At 46.7% G+C, this 12,347-nt stretch overlaps 1 protein-coding gene across 1 annotated transcript in view; it reads right to left on the bottom strand.

The window, feature by feature from the left end:
- Positions 1 to 12,347, bottom strand: part of LOC144166171 (chymotrypsinogen B-like) — a 43,134-nt gene that overhangs the window by 6,724 nt on the left and 24,063 nt on the right. The window contains exons 3-4 of the mRNA XM_077695772.1: positions 5,014 to 5,143; positions 294 to 438 (exon numbers count right to left, since the gene is read on the bottom strand). Coding sequence (XP_077551898.1) covers positions 294 to 438; positions 5,014 to 5,143 — 275 coding nt within the window. The remainder of the gene's footprint in view (positions 1 to 293; positions 439 to 5,013; positions 5,144 to 12,347) is intronic.

Here is a 12,347-nt window from a genome sequence, read left to right as displayed (position 1 = left end):
AAGTGTTTTAATTGCTGCCCTTTCTTTTCTGACAGAGAAAATATAGTCGACAAAAATCGGTTGTCCGTCCATTTAAGCCAAGAGTTGCCTTCGCAAACTTGAAACACTTTCGCGCTTTCTCCCAAACCGAAGCATTATAATAATCGAAGAAGAAAAAAGATGTGCTCGAAATTAGGACGCGAATATGGGTTCCCGGATTTTCAGAAGCTCGAATGTTTTTATTTTGCCTCGTGTACAAATTCTTCTGTATGCCGCTATTTTATCTTGGTCATCGATACCGAAGCTTGCCTTACCGTCTGTAGAGCCCCAGCCGGTGACATAGAGGAGGGATTCCGCTGGCAGTTCCTCATTGTGTTCGGGAAGGCAGACGGGGGATATTGTAGGCGCGAACTCGACGCTCTTTTGAAGCTTGAGGATGGCTATGTCGGTGTTCTTGAGCTGTTTGACGAAAGAACACAGATGAAATATAATTAAGCACGCACAAGATGAAGTAGAGGCAGCTGTACAATAATATCTAGGTGGTTAAGTTGGGTATAAAACGACCTTCGTCTGTGCAGGTTGGTGCATATATGGAAGGGAGGCAGCATAAACTTAGAGAGAACAGAAGAAAAAATGAAGGAAGCTCACACTAACGCGTAAGACTTAAAGGTAGCGAAGCTGAACGAAACCTTCACGACCATCACGAAGGTTTAAGTCCATGATTGACGCTGATTTACTCCTTTTTGACGGCCGCCACGACCCTTACTCCATCACTGTTGCTGTAACTTTCAGCTTCCTTCATTTTTTTGGAAGTGATTATCACTGGACATTCCCTGGAGGGGCGTACGCTATTACTTGTCTTTCTCGTTACGACCAAGTGTTGCCAATATTACGGCGAACGTTGGAGTCTTTCTCGTTCCGAGCACCTGTCGCCGGGATTACAGCAAACGCTATGGTTATTTTTAAATGCGAATGCATTTCTTAGTCGGGGGTTGTCGTGCGTTGGCCGGCGTGCGCTTAGCAACAGCTGTGGCGCGCCTAGCAACCGGAGCATGTGGTAGTTCGGGCGGGAGTAGCGGAGGGCAAGGGGAGAGGAGGAGCGCGCTCGGCGTGTGAGGGCGCTCGCATCGCGGAGCTCGGCGTGTGAGGGCGCTCGCATCGCGGAGCTCGGGCGGAGTAGTGGAGAGGAGGAGCGCGCTCGGGCGTGTGAGGGCGCTGGCATCGCGGAGCTCGGCGGAGAGAGCTCGCGCGCGTGGCGGGCGTGTTGCGCGGGTCTCTCTCTCCTCTCCGCGTACCCTCTCTCCGCTCGCTGCACTCGGAAAAATATATATAAATGCAGTGGAGCGCGCGCCTCTCTCCGTGAATGCTTGCCGCAGCGCACTCATCGGTGCACCCAATGCATTCGCATTTCCGCACGATCCCCTTCGGGGAGGTGGGGGGAGTTTTTTTGGGCCAACCTCCCTAAGTGGGTGTGCTTGGCTTGAGAAACGTGCGCTGGGGACGCTGGGCGGTCGTCGCGAGGCACACGCACACCAGCATAGAGTTTCATACTAATATATTCTAGAGGGAAATCTGTCGCTGCATTCCCGGGCCGCTGTGGGCGGCGCCATTGCAGCTGGCGACGTTCCTCGCGTACTTGGATTAGTTAGGCGCACGGCTGCTTGTTTATCTCGAAGCCAAAATCAACAAAACAGGTAACATTGTTTTGATGTTCACCTTGCATGAAGCTTTTAAATAATCCCTGACAAATAAATCTTTCTGGAGCTTTAATTTTATAATAACAAAACAAATGTGATCTTGTGCAGTAATATTGTTGCTTTTTTGAAGCCAGAGGCAACTTTCCAGCCTGTTCGTGAGCCATGTCAAGGACAAGTGGAACGTGCCTGCCCGGTACATGACGGAACGCTGGCTGAAGCGCGACTCCCCTAAGGTCCCTGTATTTTTACAGGGAACTTAGACTCCCCTAGACAGTGGCGGCAGATTTTCCTCTAGTGTATATTAGTAGGAAACTCTATGCACACCAGCACTCGGCATTTTCTGTTTTGTTAACTGTCGTACGGTCGCCGCGGCGCCCGCGCTCACGTGTGGACGCTCGGCAATTTTTGTTATGTTTAACTGCAGACACGAAAAATTATGATCTGCTAAACAGATTCACTGTTCAAACAATGTAGGATACCCCCTGACCCGCAGCGCGTGCTGTATTTTTTTTCTTAAACAATCATCCAATTTAGAGCTGCTTCTCAACTGTGTATAACAAAAAAGCATAATAGGAATAATGCTTTGTCGGTTCTCAGTTTTTTGTATCACGCGCCAATATAGAATATAACTGTCCAATTTCAGGCAACTTGTCGCGCAAGCAACAACCCGCTTGGGACCCTCGTTTGTAGATTTAATGAAGTGTAACTTCTCTACCACAAATAAACTCCTTCTCCAAAAAAAAGCAGAGAGAGAGAGAGAGAGAGAGAGAGAGAGGAAAGATAGTGGCTTTGAGTGTTTGCGGCATTCCTAATGAGCACGTGTCATGTAGATCTGTGTGTGCGCATGCGTCTGGAGCTGCAGAGGCATGCAGAACTTCCAGCGTCCCATACCCTGTTGCTCCAAAATCTGCAAACCATGAGCAATCATGCCTCGCTTACTTTGAAACACGACCAAGTTGGTCGTGCTTTGAAATTAAAGGAGGTCACAAATCTCGCATACAAAATCCGCAGTGACAAATTATCAGCGTCGACTGCGGCCGAGTGCTATTACTCTAACCTGAGTAGCAAAGGGGTGCGGGCTCGATATCCCTAACTTGCGGATAGGAGTCAGCATTCCGGTTTTATAGCAAAGCTTGCTACCTCTACCAGCCAACGGTTCCTTCGTGGCGTGCGGTACAAGAAACTCCCAACGCGACTGGGGAGGGGGAGGGCGCTTTTCACTCACGGAGCACAGAGTAGATGGCGCGGCGAATGGTTACCCAGCGTTCCGCGCACTCAGGTGCCTTGCTCACAGCAGCGGACGCGTCGGCGGAAAGGCTTTGTCGTCTGCTTTAGCGACACTTGTTTTGTGCCTGTTTATGCGCAGCTTTGCGTCTATTGGCGCTTCCTTCGCACGGCTGGATCAACTTGTAGGACAGCCCCTACTGGGTAACCCGGACCCGACGAAATGAAGTGGTTGTACGGCAAAGATACGTTATGGATTTGTTTTCAGGGCGGAAAAACAAAATGTAGAGACCACAGACAGACATATGGCCGCTAGAGAAACGCTACCTGTGGCGCACTGCTTGCCACGAATGGGACTCGTTTCCTAAATTGGTGAATACCAATTCGGTTGTGTTTTAAGAGGTATCACAAAATGAGAAAGTAGCAGCTGGTTCTAATAAATGGAAATTATAAAAGTTCCCTCAGCTTTCTCGCCATTCTAAGAGGCGCTGGAAAGCTCCGACTTCACCACCCAAGAGCTCTTGGTTTAACGAGCTGCTTCAATCGCCACCAGCCTGGTGGCCACCCCGTCTCATTAACCCATCTGTTCCTAATAAAGTTTTCTCTTTCTCTCTCTCGCCATTCTCAAAGTTGCTAAACTAACTAGTTTAAATCAGTATAAATGGGAATCATTAAGCTCAGGTACCGAATTGTTCCTGGGTCTGCGCTTGTGTCGCGCGGTGCTGTAGCCCCGAGTTGTAGCCCGGCCGCAGCCTACGCTTCTGCGTTCGGGACGCCGCCCACGCGAATTCCAGGTGACAGCTGGCAGAATCTCTCATTTGTAGAGCCATGTGTGTAAATTCAAGGGACGTCGCATGGGCAATTGTGGGTGTCGTTTAAAGTGTTGCTTTCCAACACCTTCCCAGCGTGGATTAGAGCCAATTTTTTAGATGCAATGCATCTCTTTAACTCGCCTTGTCCCGCGTTGTCGCGGCGTAGTCCGCATCCCTCCCCCATTCTCCTCGCCGCGGCAGCTACGCGCTCCGCCGCTTTCACTGCAGCGCCATCTGTGCTTCAGCGCGGTCAGCGCGCAGCTTGCGCTCGGCTGCGCTCGCTCCCGTCGCCGTGCCAGCTGTGCGTTAGCGCGCAGCTTGCGCTCGGTTAAAAATTTACACCATCTTCCCGCCAGGGGAACCATGGGGTATATGCGACGCATCGGGGGTGAACATGCTGCGTAAATAGGATACACAACAACAGCAATCCACACGCTGACATCGCTAACATAACGGAAACGCAACGGCAACCCCCGATGCGTCGCATCTACCCCATGGTTCCCCTCGCGGGAAGATGGTGTAAATTTTTTAGGTACGTGCTCGGTAGCACATGCGCCGTGATATAGCCCCCGTACACCCAATGGTGCACGCAAGGCAACAGCCACACAATTAATCGCATCCCCGCCACCTTATGTTTTGCGTGAAAAGATAAAATCTGATTGATTGTTGGGTTTAACGCGCCGACGCTACACAGGCGCTGCGGCGCGCCGTAGTGAGGGCTCCGGAGTGATTTTCATCACTTGGGGATCTTTAACGTGCGCTCCAATCTTGAACACATGGGCGTTTTCGCTTTTCGCCTCCATCAGAAAATGGGCCGCTGCGGCTGGGAATCGAACCCGCGTCCTTGGGATCAGCAGCGCAACGCCTTAGGCACTGAGCCACCACGGCGGGTGAAGATAAAAAAAACAATGACAAAAGCAAGGAGAGCCGTTTACAGCAGATGTTTAAGCGCAACGCCTCCTTAGTTATAACTTGTAGAAGCTTTCTCCTTACCGACCTATACAAGGGAATAGAGAACGCATTTACGCGTAGCGATTTTGTGAACGCAATCTTGAATAAAATATTCCCTAATTTCCCCGGTTACGTAACATATGGGAACGTTTTAGAGCCGAAGTATTTCATTTGCTCCCAGAAGTGCCCGAGAAAAATACGAAATTGTTTTTTATCTCCAGTAAAGTTCTTCCTAAACGTCATAGCAACGGACGCTGTGTCACGTCAACCCTCCCCCATTATTTATTGAAGAAAAGTTGCTGTTTCTGTGAGAGCATTGAACTAAAATGTTCGTAACTGCGCCTCCTTACCGCACTGCCGGATGGCTTGTAGCGTGGATGAGCGCACACCTCCTCGACCTTGTAGACCACTTCCGTGTTGTCCACGGCTCGGCGGGCATACGACCCCAAGTGCACCCTCACGCTTGTGGAGAGTTTGGACCTGGAGCGAAATAGTGACGCGTGTAACTGCACGAAGGCACGCTAATGTGCACGCTGTGAGCGGTACCGTTCACGATGAACCCTGAAATTTCTGGATAAAGAGTCAGGAAAAAAAAAAAAACGCCATAGTGTGCAAGAAGGCCGGGACTAGAGACCTGCATTTCCCATGCGCTAATACCATTGTGGTTACCTACACGTGCAAATAATTTATATCGGTTGTCATAGCTTATGCTTCTACAGTCGGTGCCTTTTTAAAATTCTTTCGCTGTATTCGCCGTCATTTCTACCAACGGAACTGTTAAGATTGCCGAGGCCTACCATTACTATTATATTCTTTCTGGTTTGGTGGATGTATCGAGCCGTAGTTTCTGACTGGTTTGAGCCCTCACCTTGAGGTTAGTCCAACTGCTGTCATTATTGAGAGCGTGGTTTTGTTATTACGTATGTACCACTTAACTGCTTTTAATTTGCGGGTTTTGATTCGAAGTGAGCACTCCTCGAACGACACGTGTTATCCGAGAGTTTTTGTAAATAAATAAATAAATAAATAAATAAATAAATAAATAAATAAATAAATAAATAAATAAATAAAGTTTATAACAGACACAGCTATTCAATAGTTCCTGAGTACCAGCTACCTACATTAAAATCACAATAAGAAAAAATGTTTTAGTAGCTATCGTTAATAAAGATCGGTGTTTCGTAGGTATCACATCCGCGTTAATGTATAATGACGAAACATAAAATATTATCAGATTTATCTAGACTGCAATTTTAGTCTATAGGCTTACTAGTATTAGTTTTGCTTTTGTACAGATAACTAACCGTTCCATAGATATCAAATTGAACATGGCATAGCTACATGTGTGCACGTATGTTCGTTCTAATAGTTTGTGTCTGCTCCCTTACACCCCGGCACAGCTACGCGGTCCATTTTTCTTTGTAGAGTAACCGGTTTGGGAAGGTCCCCTGCTACATAATACGTTGCTGCGGTGCAACGTATAATCAAGCGTGACGATTTTGTCGCTGTACTACGCATGCCTTAATGCTACATTCGTACCCTGGACTCACTGGTTATCGTAACTAGAAATAACCGGTGGGTTGAGGTAAATATACACCGATATTTTAACATACTCCTTAGCACGATAGTGTGCGATTGTGGGCTGCGTAAAATAAATCAAATGAGCTGCACTGGCCAAGTCGGTCGCAATGTATACAGAACTACACCGTAACGTATGCTAAGCAGACGCTATGCGTTTGGTGCTCCTACATACTATGAAACTGGCGTAAAACGCTTTCGGTAGGCGTTTAAAAATTTGTTTATTCCAACCACGTGCAATCGTGGCAGGCGATGTAAAGGGGTGGTTGGTCCCAGAGGCTATTGTAACTACTGCGACGCCTGCGAGGTTGAAGAGACAATCGGACATGTGCTTTGTTGTCGCACCCAGCATTCATTGGAAAGACGCTTTATGGCCGCCGAGCTCACCCGATTGGACATTCAACGGTTCAAAGTAGAGACTATTCTACGACATCGACCCCTACAATCAACTTCGCAGAAGACAACAAAAGCCCTTCTGATGAAAAAAGAGAAGTACGCCGACCACAAGTTCGCCCAGTTTAAAAGGAAATTAACGTTTCGGCTTCCACACGGAAGCTGTGGTCGCAATAAAATCTCGAAGGGGCATAATCGCTTTATGTACGTTTCACAATGCTCCGGAGGCAGCTTGCGTAGTTTGGCGGCAGGTTTCCGGCGTTCCCGGAAGCGCTGGGAGCCTGCCGCCAATTTACGCAAGTTGCCTGCGCAGCGTTGTGAAATGTATATAAGGCGATTATGCCCCTTCGAGATTTTATTGTGACCAAGGCTTCTGTGTTGAAGCCGAAACGTTAATTTTCTTTTAAACTGAATGAACTTGCGGTCGGCGTACTTCTCTTTCTTCATCAAAATGCATCCCGACCAGACGGGCTTCCGTCACATCCTTGACTCCAAAAGCCCTTCAGCGTTTCGTGAAGGACGCACGCTTGGATGAAAGACTATAGTGCCCACAAAGGGACTAAAGTGTGTGCGCGGCCCCGCTTCTATCCCCTCCTTTTCGCCTGCCCTCTCTTTCTTCGCCTAAACACCCGCTTCCCCAGTGCCGAGTAGGAATCCGGGCCCTAAGCGTGGATAACCTCGGGGCATCTCCGTTCGCTTTTCTCCTCCTCCTCACATACAGTTTGTAATCACAACACTAGTGGTGGTTTGACTCCAGAACGTACAATTTTTGTTCCTGTAGCCGTACAGGCATAACGCGTGTGCCGAAATACATCCTTGAATAATTAAAATTATGCGCATAGTATCATTAAATTGCCTAATAGTATTCCACGAACATCCCTTGAACAGAATATACCATATACCTTTCGGCGCCAAAAACAAGGAAAAGTGATTCGATCGCCACGGTGGCGAACAGAACCATTTGCTGGGAAATGTGCCCTCGTCCTAACTGATAACGATAAAGACCGCGTGAGAATTGCCTGCTCTTTGCACTGGCTGTGATGCCACCACCTGTGGCCACTGGGCTTTCCCACTAGAGAGACAACAAGGGCGGAAGATAGAAACCAGCAGGTCCGTCTCTTAGAGATATAATCATTGTGACATTTATAATGTGGTCCTTCGTGAAGTCGATCACACAGACGGCCAATGTCAACCGGAAAGATTTGCGACATCTTTCACTATGTCCTGCTCTCATTGCTTGGAGAAAAAATACTTGAAAGTGGTACACAAGCGTTGGAGTTAGACAAGCTGAATGAAAGCGAGCGTTTCGGAAAAAGTTAAAGCAGTTCCACTTAACGTGACAGCTGTGAAATGTGGCGCCGTTCTTTGCTCTTTGCTACCACCCTTGACGCTATACCGTTCCATCTCACACTCTTTTCTTGATGAATTGAACAGAGGTTTGTTCAATGCAATTCAATATTTCCGCTTTCGAGGTGCTCACACGCCTTCCCACTCTATCATTGTTTCTTGTTCTGTTTGGAACAGCACGATCGGGCGTTCTGCTCTTTTTGTGCTTGCTTTCATCTCGCGTGGTCTGGAGCCTTTCTGTACCTTTTTGAACGTGTCGTCTTTTTTTGTTGTTCTGCGGCCACTTTTTTTCGCGTACTATGGTAGAAAGTAACCAAACGAGCATTCCTAAGTGAACGCGGGGACGGCCGGTTAAGCACATAAATTTAGCCTAAAATGAACCCGCCGTTTTTTTTTTTATTGTTGTCTGCGATAGATAATGCGGACATGTATGACTTGCGCCAATGGTTCCAAGACTTTCGAACGGTTCCTCGTATATCAACTTCTTGATCTAGTATTGTCCTAACTTTTGGTACGAAGGCTGAACCGACGAACAAACGGGTATGTTTTCGAAGCCTGTTTGGGTGCGTGACGCGCGGTACTGCGGTGGTAGCACGGGCGAGCTACGACGGCGAGCCGGTCCCATAAAGTGCCCCGCACTTAAAAAAAAGTGTGAACATAGGACCAGCGCTCCCAATGTCTGGCTGCTTACACTGTTATAGTTTTAAAATGAACGCTTCCAAACAGTCAGGAGCATGCAAAACGCTGTTTTTTTGTCTTTAGCCTTCCCTTTATTGTCCAGCGTTACTAAGTTGCAACAACCCAAACATTTTTGTTCTCCCACGCTTTGTGGTTCTTTGGAAGTTTAGCGCCATCTGTTCACAGACGAAGGGAACCGGTCGTTAAAAAATGGAAAAATAGAGGGCAGCACGTAGTTGTGCGCGATAAAAACCCGACTTGTTTATGAGTGTCGACTCGCAAGCCGGCCCGGTGGCTCCATGGGCTTGTAACAGGTAAGTGAAACTGGGCAGTTTTATTTTCTTCCTATTACGAATTATAACAATACAAACTTTAGATTTACGGCCTGGAGTTGAACCATAAAATGAACCGGTAGACGCTGATCGAGGCAGCATTCTTCTTCAGCTAATATATGAAGCAGTAAGTACCCGGCTTTGCTCAGGGGAAATACCTCATTGTGTCAGTTTTAATTTGGTTGGTTGGTGAAAACTATACTGGTGGTCCTGCAGAGCTCTCGCCGACCGGGCCTTGGGTCTCCCACTTGGGCGCGTTGAGGCCTTGTTTGTCCGCCGCCTCGCGGGGCTGCTGGACACCCCATTCGTCCTATTAAAGCTAATTTATTTTCTGACTTCATATTTGTGATGTCTAGAGTCCTTCAAGGTCATAAAAAAATGTTTAAGCGTTCTTACACAAAAATAAAGTTTTGGGCATCAAACACCAAACAACGCGACATTTCAGAATTCGTTACTTGTGTAACTAGGTCACTAAGCTACGATGACAGCCGGATGTACATCCCGAACGTAAAATATATCAAACAGCTTCTCTTTCAACACTGCCCAACTTAGACCCTACAGTGCCCTGTGGAGTTAATTTTGAACCTTAACGTGTAAATCTGGAATAATTGCGGCAAGTCTGACTGCCATAATTTAAAGCAGAGGTTCCAGCTTCGTACATTACGGTGTAATTGATGCTTTCTGCAAGTTATTTCAGCACATTGAGGTGATGGACACTTATTATGCAGTTTGCGTGTCCGTGGTAATTAGGAGACCTGGAAAAGTTTGTTTCCTTCATAATTGCACCACAAAAATGCCCAGCGAGGCCACGGACGTCGCTAAACCCTCTTCCAAGCCGCGCACACTAATCCACGCTCCGCCATCGTAGAAGTCTCTAGAGCCCTCTAGTTCACTGAGAATCCAGAGCATCATAAAACATCCAACTGTGCTTTGTCACGCAGGGCGAGACGAGATTTTCTTCCCCGGTGGGTACCTCTCCTCTTCCTGCACGCACCCAGCACTACCTACTGTAGCACTTCGAACACTTTTGCAATAGTTTTCAACGACGGCGAAAAGAACTCAATAACCACGCCATTAGGGCTCAGTAGCCCAAGGGACAGAATAGCGGTTCGTAGCAGGAACGTCCTGGGTTCGAGCCCCAACAGATAATTTTTTTTTCAATAATCAAAATTTTTTTACTGTAAAATGTTTTCTTGGCTTATTTATAATTCTACGTATTGTTTTCGTAAATAAGGGTGGTTATTGTATCGTATTGGTCGGGTAAGGAGCTGAAAGCGGCATATTGCCACACACGTTTATTGACGTTTTGCATCGCACCGGCAGTGCCTGGCTTTCGTATCGTGGAATGAATCTCGCCTGCCCGAGCGCATGCAAAGAGTGAGTTCACGTGAGTGAAAAATGTATTTGTTTTTATTTGGAAACCGGGCGCTTGGTAAAGCTAGCTAGGGAGCTCGAAGCTCTCTGAAAAAGAAAACAAACAAACACGGGATATTCAGATTAATCTTGGATTATAAATCATGAAGACATCTTCTCAAACGTTGACAGTGGATAGAGGGATCGGTGACAGTATTTTAGGGTTGAAATGCAGCTTTAGAAGTTCCTATTCTTCGGATTCGGGCATTTGGCTAGCATATTTAATATAGTGAATAGTTTCTTGTTATGTTTCATGAATTTGTTAGCTGAATCGTAAGATGAAAAATGACCATTCATTAGTATTTAAGAAAGATTTTACGAATATTTTATCAAGAGAATTTACAGCAAACAAGTTTTAGCACTCAAGCAAAGTTCCATGCCTTCATGGCCTATTGAGATGAAGGCTGTAGCCTCGGAAAAAAAATTAAAGCAATTAGCATCGTGAAATGCTTTTTTGGGGCGTCTACAACCAAATCAGGCCGTGTTTGGCCGGTCGTAAGCAGCCAAACCAAACTTTCCCAGGAACGGTTTCGTGGCGTTGAAACAACCCCGCTGGCCACAAATTCTGGTGACTATGTAACCATTGATTGCTGATGGTGGTCTCAGAACTTGTGAATCTCGGAGCAGGTGTGAAACACAGGCCGGCAGATTGCGACAACGGCGCTACCGTTGTGTGTGCGGCGACGTCCACTGATGTTAGAGGACATTTCGTGAACTCTTTAATGACTGCTTGTTAATGCATAAATGTGGTCTAGTTGGTGAGAACTGTGAAACGTGTTAAATTAGCGGGATAGAGAGGGGGCGACAAAGAATATATTAGACAGGACTAGCTCTGGGTCGAGCGCAAGTGCTTTGTAGTCTCGTCATTGTCGCCCCGTATCCACCGCCCTTTTTTAACATGTTTCCAGAATGAAATAGAAGAGGCGGTCACTGCTGTGACGACTTCTGTAGCTAGTGTAAAAACTTCGTTTACAACTCGTACGCTAGGCGAAGGAACGTAAATTTAAAACAGATAATTTAAAATATATGATTTAAAACCCTGCTAAGTGAAAGAAATTGTTATTCGCACGCCTTTGTGCTTTTTCGACGTTATGGATTCACGGAAGCTGTTGCAGTCGTTTACTCTCTAAAATAGTTTTGAAGAGCGTATGTTTTTTATGCTTGCAAGCCCTACGCGCAACAAAACTGATTTTGACCCGAGTTGTTCTCAGACCCGCTCAAAAAATATACTCGGAGATACATTGGGCTCGTGGTCGAGCGCTCGGAGCGGGTTGAATTTTTAGGAATGAGGATAATTCATCACGACGTATCCTGCCGCCTGTTGCTTCTGCGGCGCATTGTTGACGGGGTTGAATGCACATTAAAAAAAAACACACACGTTTTGCCAGCAGCGCCCGCAACACTAGCGATTCATTACAAAACAGTGTCTTTACAAACAAAACAAAGTTCTTTTTGGAGCAGGAAGTGGGTACGCTTAAATATTCAATTTTGGAGTCTAGAAACGAAAATTGTTTCATAAAACCCGCTGTGTGGCTGAAATTGTAGTAAGGAACCTAATTCTCAAATATGATAAATTATTTCATGGTGTATAGTGACTGATATGACCGATAATGTGCAACTTTATACCATGAAGCAGCCCAGAGTACGCGTTCGTCTATTCCATTTTTGTCATAGACAAAAAAGGTGTTGATAAAAACGGTGAAGTATAGTTGCGTTTGCAGAAAAAGCATTTCAAAAGAATCATCCATCCCACTCATTAAGACTGGGTGACCAATGTAGCCGAGGTGACAGTGAAATTTGAACAAAAGAGCAGACTCAGGGTGACGGTAGGTTTTTTCGGCTACGGAAGTAGCAGTCGTGGGACGACCCGAACCTTATTGTAACACACGGGCCGTAGCGTATTCCGGTTTCGGCGATGCATCACCCACGAAAGGGAGAAAAGG

This window comes from Haemaphysalis longicornis, unplaced genomic scaffold (assembly GCF_048455015.1).
Source record: "Haemaphysalis longicornis isolate Haplotype H1 unplaced genomic scaffold, Haemaphysalis longicornis Haplotype H1 scaffold_16, whole genome shotgun sequence".
NCBI classification, from domain to species: Eukaryota; Metazoa; Arthropoda; class Arachnida; order Ixodida; family Ixodidae; genus Haemaphysalis; species Haemaphysalis longicornis.
The sequence above is the reverse complement of the archived record's forward strand: the minus strand, read 5'-3'. Positions and strand labels throughout refer to the sequence as shown.